General features: G+C 41.3%; 1 protein-coding gene across 2 annotated transcripts in view; it reads left to right on the top strand.

Moving 5' to 3' along the window:
- The first annotated feature begins 3534 nt into the window (after window positions 1-3534).
- LOC118387012 (potassium channel subfamily K member 2-like) overlaps window positions 3535-9943 on the top strand; it is a 53672-nt gene continuing 47263 nt past the window's right edge. The window contains exons 1-2 of one of the 2 annotated variants that reach the window (XM_035775097.2): window positions 3535-4149; window positions 9069-9388. In XM_035775097.2, coding sequence (XP_035630990.1) covers window position 4149; window positions 9069-9388 — 321 coding nt within the window. In that variant the 5' untranslated portion in view covers window positions 3535-4148. The other variant, XM_035775096.2, reaches the window with a different exon arrangement.

Raw genomic sequence — 9943 nt, 5'->3', positions numbered from 1 at the left:
CCAATGTCATTGTCAAATCACAAATGTTAGTGATAGCTCGTCAAAGCAGTATTGAGAGAAAGCAGTTACAACACAGACCCAAAGCAAAGCCAAACAAGTATCAACACATAAGACAACACAGTACAGATAGCAGCCTGAGTCACACAGCTCTCCAAGCCAAGCTCAGAACTTAGCACCGCTAAGCACTGTGTGGCTCACAAAAGACAAACAGCAGACTGTACTGTAGCAGACTGTGACAGTCTGAGTGTCTAACTAAAGTTGAGGTCGGAAGTTTACATACACCTTAGCCAAATACCTTTAAACTCAGTTTTTCACAATTCCTGACATTTAATCCTAGTAAAAATTCCCTGTCTTAGGTCAGTTAGGATCACCACTTTATTTTAAGAATGTGAAATGTCAGAATAATAGGAGAGAGAATTATTTATTTCAGCTTTTATTTCGTTCATCACATTCCCAATGGGTCAGAGGTTTACATACACTCAACTAGTATGTGGTAGCATTGCCTTTAAATGGTTTAACTTGGGTCAAACATTTCGGATAGCCTTCCGCAAGCTTCCCACAATAAGTTGGGTGAATTATGGCCCATTCCTCCTTACAGGGCTGGTGTAACTGAGTCAGGTTTGTAGGCCTCCTTGCTCGCACACACTTTTTCAGTTCTGCCCACAAATGTTCTATAGGATTGAGGTCAGGGCTTTGTGATGGCCACTCCAATACCTTGAATTTGTTGTCCGTAAGCCATTAAAGGTAGAACGTTTGCAGCTATCCACTTCCTTATGTCTGAAACACAGGCTTCTAGTGAGGGCAAGTTTTGGGCTTCACCATGTTTCATTGAAATGTACAGCTGTGTGTCATCCGCATTGGAGTGAAAGTTAACATTATGTTTTCTAATGACATCCCTAAGAGGTCAAATATATAGTGAAAACAATAGTGGTCCTAAAACAGAACCGTTCGGAACATCGACATTTACAGTTGATTTGTCAGAGGACAAACCATTCACAGAGACAAATTGATATCTTTCCGACAGATTAGATCTAAACCAGGCCAGAACTTGTCCGTGTAGACCAATTTGGGTTCCCAATCTCTCCAAAAGCATGTGGTGATCGATGGTATCAAAAGCAGCACTTAAGGTCTAAGAGCATGAGGACAGATGCAGAGCCTCGGTTTGACGCCATTAAAAGGTAATTTACCACCTTCACAAGTGCAGTCTCAGTGCTACGATGGGGTCTAAAACCAGACTGAAGCATTTCGTATACATTGTTTGTCTTCAGGAAGGCAGTGAGTTGCTGCGCAACAGCTTTCTCAAAATCTTTAGAGAGGAATGGAAGATTCGATAAAAGCCGATAGTTTTTATATTTTCTGGGTCAAGGTTTGGCTTTTTCAAAAGAGGCTTTATTACCGCCACTTTTAGTGAGTTTGGTACACATCCGGTGGATAGAGAGCCGTTTATTGTGTTCAACATAGGAGGGCCAAACACAGGAAGCAGCTCTTTCAGTAGTTTAGTTGGAATAGGGTCCAGTATGCAGCTTGAAGGTTTAGAGGCCATGATTATTTTCATCATTGTGTCAAGAGATATAGTACTAAAACACTTGAGTGTCTCCCTTGAACCTAGGTCCTGGCAGAGTTGTGCAGACTCAGAACAACTGAGCTTTGGAGAAATACGCAGATTTAAAGAGGAGTCCGTAATTTGCTTTCTAATGATCATGATCTTTTCCTCAAAGAAGTTCATGAATTTATTACTGCTGAAGTGAAAGCCATCCTCTCATGGGGAATGCTGCCTTTTAGTTAGCTTTGTGACAGTATCAAAAATACATTTCGGATTGTTCTTATTTTCCTCATTTAAGTTGGAAAAATAGGATGATCGAGCAGCAGTAAGGGCTCTTAGATACTGCACGGTACTATCCTTCCAAGCTAGTCGGAAGACTTCCAGTTTGGTGTGGCGCCATTTCCGTTCCAATTTTCTGGAAGCCTGCTTCAGAGCTTGGATATTTTCTGTATACCAGGGAGCTAGTTGCTTATGACAAATATTTTTTGTTTTTTTGGTGGTTAACTGATTTTTGTCCTCTGACATCCTTGGGTAGGCTGAGGGAGTCTGGAAGGCCATCAAGGAATCAAAGATAATGAATACAAGGTAAGATGATTATCACAAACACTCAGGCTTGGTTCCAATACTCCTTACCTTGTATCCTTTACTTTCATGGCCACCTAGAGTTAAGAAGGCTCGAGGGGTTTTAAACCATAGTGATATCACACATCATGTCAATTGGTATTTGTGATGACGTGGGAGAGCACACAAGGAGAGATATACTGTAGCTTTTAAAATCCATTGAGACACAAACCAAGCTCAGATAGAGATTGTCAATGATCACTTAAAACCCAAGTACCTTTAGTTAAGAAGAAGTATTGATTCATGAGTGAGTGCTATCCATACTTCAAATGTAATGCAATACGGGTGCATCTGAACATATTAGAGTGGGCCACAGACTCCCGGCATGACCAGTGAGTGTAGCCAGCAGAGGTACACCTGAACGTGGGTCACATCAACTACCTATGGTCCAAAATCATAGTATGGAAATATGGTAATTATGTGTTGAAAAATAGTCATGTGGTTTCATTAAATATAAGCACTAATGCATACACATTCACACCTGCAGACTAATGAATATACGTGGGGGAAATGACCGATTTGAAGACTTGTGTACGGTGAAAAATAAAAAAGAGTCAGCTTTGAGGATGTGGAGTGAGAGAAAGATAGAGGGGGAAGGGAGAGGAGTGAGAGGAGGGCTCAAGTCACACAGAGCATTGATTATTGGATTTCTCTTGAGGAGAAGGGGACAGATGGCAATTATATATTTTGTCAGTTTAAGCACAAATGGGATTTTCAATAAGTCCTTTTGAATTGAACCAGAGACAATATCTGTGAACTTTTTCCAAACAGATGATACAAGATCAGGCCTATGCACCTAACGTAGACTACAAGATAATACTTGCTAAATCAGGGTTGTTCAAATAGACCAGAAAGAGAGCCAAGAACCATATCTCGGGGGACAACACCATAACTGGGCCTCTTTCTTTAGCACAATGCAAAAACAAAACATTTTGACAGGTATGCCTGTGCAGGCTCTTAGAGACCGTGAGAGATAAAGGGGGTGAAGTGAGTGAAGCTGAGTTATGTGCAAAATGATTAAGAAACACACACACACACACACATCCTCCCAGATGTGAACCTGTCTTACTCCATCACTAACCATTAAGACCAGCTGGCCATAGACATAAACAGAAAATACATATATGACAGAATGTCAAAATAAAGTGTTAGGGCGATAACCTCTGATTAAATCATGTACTTTGGCCTACATTAGCCCTGCATAACATAGAACATGCAATGAATTGATAGAAAACTATGTTGAATAAGTAATGTGACCTTTTACCCAGCATTACTGAAGGAGGAGTGAGCAACACAGCACATTCTAACTGATACTCTTGGTTGTTGTTCCTTTGATGGACACAGTAGACACCACAGAGAAGGATACAGGCAAGGCAGAAAGACCAGTACTAGGATGCAATTCAGCTCTTCAACGGGATGAAGAACACAAAAAACTGTCATACTGTACATTTTTCAGAAAAATAACCCGTCTTTGAGTTCTCACGTGGGTTCGAACTCCAAGCACGCTAGAATTGTGAGCGCCCGTCTTCATTATAACCCCATATGAGTTAGGTCAATTTGGCACATCCAGTGCATTTACCACGCAGCCGCTCGCCAGCGGAAGCACATAATCTGAAAGGGATTTATGCGTTCTTCCCCGGGCACTATGTCTGGAAAGAACTGGACGGATTTCTTGGAACCATGTGTTCCTCTCCGATCTCCCGCTATGGTTTCACGCTCCATCTTCGCGCACCATTAAATGGTAACGCGGCGTACTGACAACTATTTAATTGGGAGTTTATAAACTGGACCAAAACGAGAGCAGAGAGTAAGACTTTTGTGTGGGAAGTACGCCTCCCCAAAACCATGTGGAGAATTGCGACCCTTGATGCACCGAGCTCTCATCACGGAGAGAGGAGAATTTAAAACAGTAAGCTATTTAGGCCTACATTTGGAAATCTCTGCCGATGAGGAACTGCAAGAAACGGGCATTTGGTAGAGAAGAAGTAAGTGCGATACCCACTAATTTTGAAATTCAGACGCATGATAAGTAGCCTAGGCTAGACTACTGTAGCCTACCGTGGGTTGATATTCAAATCGCATGTTGCGTGACTCACTCCCACCAGCTGGTCAGTCTACCATGCCTTTCTCAGATCGTTTAATATTATTCAGAAAACCGTTGCTTTGGAGGAAAAGACCATGCCCAGGTACAGTGAAACAATTGGTGGTGTCCTTTCGCGTGTCCAGTGTTTGGTGTTGTTCTATTGTTTAGTTTTGTTTTGGCAGACAATTATTTGACAATGAGAAAATCTGGGTTATTCGATGCGTAGCCTATTATTCTATTCAATGGACCTATTCGATTTTAACCATGTGCAATAGAGACAGTTATCCGATTAAATACGGCTCAAATTCAAAACATCAAGTGGATAGTTAGTTGTGCACAACAGACGTCATTGGGTGATTTTCTAAAATCTTAAACGCATCAAGCTACGATATGCATGAGTGGGAAACAATTATGACAAGTAGATAATTCATTTTATTCACGAGATAATAGCCTACAGTATCGGCTACAATCGCCAAGAGACGTTTTCCTTGTTCCTTTAAAAATCATTGTCATTATGTATTAATACAGACTCGTAACGCTTGTTATCGGTTTGTCTGCCTTGTGTGAAATTGAGGATGTTTAATTTAACAAGAGATTAAAAATGCATGGGCGTATTTGTTAATAATGGCGAAACCACATTTGATGCACAATACAGATGATGCCCTTGTTTCAATCTTTGCTTTTCATTTTTTTTTCTTGTAATGTTACATTTTTTGACATTACAGTGGGCCTAGGTCCTTTTCTGTCACGAATTACAGAGAGATAATCCTTCTTCTTCAGAAATAGAGCATATGTATCTTTGGTATTGTCCTTCTGATACATGTTATAATATGGTAAATGCATTTGTTTATGTAAATTGTTCCATTTAAATTGAATGGAGCAATCTTTAGTTGCTACAACCATTTCTGGATTTATTAATCAATTATATACTCATTGAGTCTTGAAAAATATAAGGTATACATGCCTCATGAGCCTAGTCCAACTGTCATACCCCGTCAGAACCCAAAATATAGGCCTACACTTGTTTTACTCAAATGTTTGTAAACAATCTAAATCCAAACAACCACTGTATGGCCTAAAAACATAGTTACAACTATAATTTTGATATAATGGGTGGTCAATCCTTGCATCCATAACGTAGTCTATAGATTTGAGAGTGGTTGCATTTCTCCAGCCCCATTCCTCAGCTTTTTACTGAAACTGTGCCGGGGTGTGAATGTTAACGTTTCAATTAAGGGTTGACACTTTCAGGGATGGGGAATGGCATAGATGTAAATAACCTAGCAATTATACTAATTGTAAATCCCTCTGGATTAAAGTGTCTGCTAAATGACAAAACATTTAAAGTAAAATTTACTCCTAGCAAAGCAATGCCATTAGAACTTTGATTTCTTTTGTCATTAAGGATCGGCCCCCTTTTTTCAATTTTTGCCTAAAAGGACATACCCAAATCTAACTGCCTGTAGCTCAAGCCATGAAGCAAGGATAGGCATTTTCTTGGTATCATTAGAAAGGAAACACTGAAGTTTGTGGAAACGTGAAAGGAATGTAGGAGAATATAACACATTAGATCTAGTAAAAAAAAAAAAAATGTTTTTGTTTTTTTGTACCATCATCTTTGAATTGCAAGAGAAAGGCCATAATGTGTTATTTCAGCCAAGGTGCAACTTAGATATTGGTCACTAGAAGGCAGCAGTGTATGTGCAAAGTTTTAGTGTGATCCAATGAACCATTGTATTTCTGTTCAAACTTTTGTATCAAGACTGCCCAAATGTGCCTCATTTGTTTATTAATAACTTTTCATGTTCAAAACTGTGCACTCTTCTCAAAAAATAGCATGGTATTATTTCACTGTAATAGCTACTGTAAATTGGACAGTGCAGTTAGATTAACAAGAATTTAAGCTTTCTGACGATAGCAGATATGTCTATGTCCTGGGAAACGTTCTTGTTACTTACAACCTCATTCTAATCGCATTAGCCTACGTTAGCTCAACTGTCCCACAGGGGAACCACCAATCCTGAAGAAGTTTTAAGAACCAACCATCCTTACCAGTTGTAGCTGCTTTTAGCAACACTTATATTTACACACTAGCATTGCTAGGAATTAGCTTGCAAAAAAACAAAATAGTCAGCTAGAAGTTAAAGGTAGACTCAGTGAAATGACGTTGCCATGAGTAGCACCATGAGATGCAAGACTTCAGTGTCACACAGTCACACACAGTATCTGCGCATGGGCACAGATTTGCTTCACGCTGTTCAGTGTGGTAGCTAGGGCACCAAAACGTTGGAGTAGTTGAGCCTCGCGCTTCAACGCTCTTAATTGCTGCAGAAATGTCCCCACTATGTTGTGTGCTTTCTGCATCTATGGTGTTTCCTCTGGCACGTTGGTGCGGCTGTGTGTCAAGAAGCAGTGCGGCTTGGCAGGGTCCTGTTCAACTTACTCTGCTAATTGTCTGATTGTCTGTAGGGTTGGTCCTTATGAAGGGGGGAAATGGAGAAAAAACATATAATAAAACATAAATAGAGAGCAATACTAATGGCATTTTCTTTGTTGGTATTAACTCTGCCATGGTTGGTTGGACAGAGCCTATGGAAAAATGTATGGAGTTTTTGGATAAATGCTGAAAATAAAGCCTGTGGTAAACATAGGCTTAGGAGATCTTCTATGTTTTGTTCTATGAGATAGTCTTCATCAGCTAACGTCACTTTTTGTGAATTCTGTTTGTACTTATGTAATAAAAAAGGTACACAGGCCGCCCGAGTAGCGCAGCAGTCTAATGCACTTGCAGTGTTTGAGGCATCACTACAGACCAGGATTCGGTCCCAGGCTGTGTCACTGCCGGCAGTGACAGGGGGAGAGGGTTTAGCTGGCCGGGATTTCCTTGTCCTATCGTGCTCTAGCGACTCCTTGTGGCGGGCAGGGCACCTGCAAGCTGACCTCGGTCACCAGCTGGATGGTGTTTCCTCTGACACGTTGGTGCCGTTGTGTGTCAAAAAGAAGTGCGGCTTGACAGGGTTGTGTTTCGGAGGACGCATGGCTCTCGACCTTTGCTTCTCCCAAGTCTGTAGGGGAGTTGCAGCAATACTGTAATTACCAATTGGATATCACAAAATTGGGGAGAAAAAGAGTAAAAGTTGAAAAACACATTAAAAAACACAAATAGCACATAGCCTTCATTATTTATAAAGGTAATGTTAACTGACTGATATTATCTAATAAGCCTGTGTTATTTTCAGACCTTATTTTCAGCGTTTATCCCAAAACCATATTCTTTCCCCATTCGTTTTCCCCATAGGAATGGCTGAACCATCCAGAGGTAACTCATTTTTGGGTTTGAGAATTACAAGCTGACGAGCTCTATTAAAACAGACTTTCCAAACGTGGGTCTGTTGTAGACCCACTTCCTCTCTGCTTAGCTAATGTCAAAATACAATTCCTGCATGTGTACCATACCTGCACAAAAAAAGCAAGAACTTGTGTGGGACTTTTATTTTGATACGAGGTAAGCAGAGAGGAACTGGCTTCACTGAGGAACAGCATGGGTCTACAACAGACAAGTTTGTACATTTTGTTTAATTATACATTCCATTAGATGTTTGTTTTTTTCAAATTCCCCCCTGCATAAGGACCAAACCTACAGACAATCGACAGAGCAAGTTTAAACTGAATTTGATTTAACTTCTGGTTTCCGGCGGACTATTACTTTTTTTGCAAGCTAATTTCCAGCAACCCTGGTGTGTAAACACTAAAAGCAGCTATACCAATTGATGTAGCTGGATATCGATAACACAAATGGGATTATCTTCGTTGACAGGTCAAATGTTCTAAGGTGCAACTCACAGGTAGTCTAGTAGATCAGGATGCAAGAAAGAGTGTAACCTAGCCTAAAAAGCTACACGTTCTAAAAACCAATGTAAGATAGTGCAATAATAAAACTAGTGTGTAACCGGACTTTGTTACTAGGATTGTTAAAACGGCTGAGAGAACATTAAAACGGAATCCTTTTTTAATCAAGGTCGTGAACATCGAACAACAAGCAGTCGTCCCTCAACCAGAATTTACGTGATTCAGGTCACCTGCCTTGTGAGATGTCCTCCTGCATCTGCATTCATGTCTGAGTACTGCTAAGGCCATAGATGATTGCAATTTGCAAATATGGTTTAAGTGGCCCACATAATCATTTTTATCTTATGATTAGTTCCATCACCATAATTTAATAATGCTGTTGTTGCATCTTTAGCTAAGGCTTAACACAAAATATTGAACTTATCAGGTATCAAGGTAAGTGCAGACTGTGTGAAGTAACAATGTTTATTGTAACATCAGGGGTAGGCAAACGACAGCTCAAGGCAGGCAGCGGTTGATAATCCAGAGTAGGAGCAAAGGTACAAGACGGCAGGCAGGCTCAGGATCAGGGACAGGCAGAGTGGTCAGGCGGGCAGGTACAGGGTCACGACAGGCAAGGGTCAAAAACCAGGAGGATGAAAAAAAGAGAGGCTGGGAAAAGACATGAGCTGACAGGACAAACGCTGGTAAGCTTGACAAACAAGACGAACTGGCACAGACAGACAGAAAACATAGGTATAAATCCACCGAGGGGAAGATGGGCGACACCTGGAGGGAGTGGAGACAAGCACAAGGACAGGTGAAACAGATCAGGGAGTGACAGAACTTTAATTTACCAGTTTATCAGTTAAATGAAGTAAACCTTTTCATTAGAGAGATTGGTTTACAAGAGAGGCCACAGCAAAGTGATCAATGACCAATGATTATTGACATCCCAGTTAACAGCCAATGGTAATGATTCCGCTCTTACAGTGGCCCCACCTGATCTCCTTGACCCAAAGTCTGCTGCTCACAACTCCAAGCCCCGCCTCTCCTTCTCGGCTGCCAAGCCGGTGGTCCTGAACTCCCCCGAGGACGAATACGACACCACACGCTTCACAGTCATGAGGTGGAAGACGGTATCAGTCATCTTCTTCCTGGTGGTGCTCTACCTCATTGTGGGAGCCCTGGTGTTCCGGGCGCTGGAGCAGCCCCACGAGAGCCAACAGAAGCTGGCCATCTTGGCCGAGAAACTGGACTTCCTGTCGCTGCACGCCTGTGTCAACTCCTCCGAACTGGAGGACCTCGTCAAGGTGGGTCCAGACTCTACATCCTGTCCACAGAGGTACTGTGTAGACTAAAGTTATCGTACGAAAAACACTGGATTATTTCCTGGGAAAAATGCCCCTAGCTGATGTGCTAGTGTTTACATAAAGTAATGAACGATAATTGTTTCAATTTATGTTCCTTTTTGCTGGAGTGTGATTGAGGGAAAAGCCTTACTCTTTTAGAGGAACACCCTAGCCGAAGTGATCACTTCCTAGTGTCTATCCATAATAGAGATCACTGTCAAAATCTCCCACTACTACCAATGCTGTGGCACCAACCTGGCTGGCTACCATGGCTTATCAATCTGGGGTAATAGACACTTTGCTGATGTGAATACCTGCTAATGTTTGAGTAGAGTAATAATGCCATTAATATTTGAGCCTGCTCTATGTTTCCTAATACATTTTGTTTTGTAGACGGAGCATAAAAGCACACTGAACACAACAGCTGGGGGCTTGTGACACCAAAATAACTTTCAACTGAACTTTATTGAAGCCAATCTGTTTGAGGCTTGAATGGGGGTGGGGAGTTGGCCTCGT

Source organism: Oncorhynchus keta, chromosome 8 (assembly GCF_023373465.1).
Source record: "Oncorhynchus keta strain PuntledgeMale-10-30-2019 chromosome 8, Oket_V2, whole genome shotgun sequence".
NCBI classification, from domain to species: Eukaryota; Metazoa; Chordata; class Actinopteri; order Salmoniformes; family Salmonidae; genus Oncorhynchus; species Oncorhynchus keta.
Note: the sequence above shows the minus strand (reverse complement) of the source record. Positions and strands in the feature narration are given on the sequence as shown.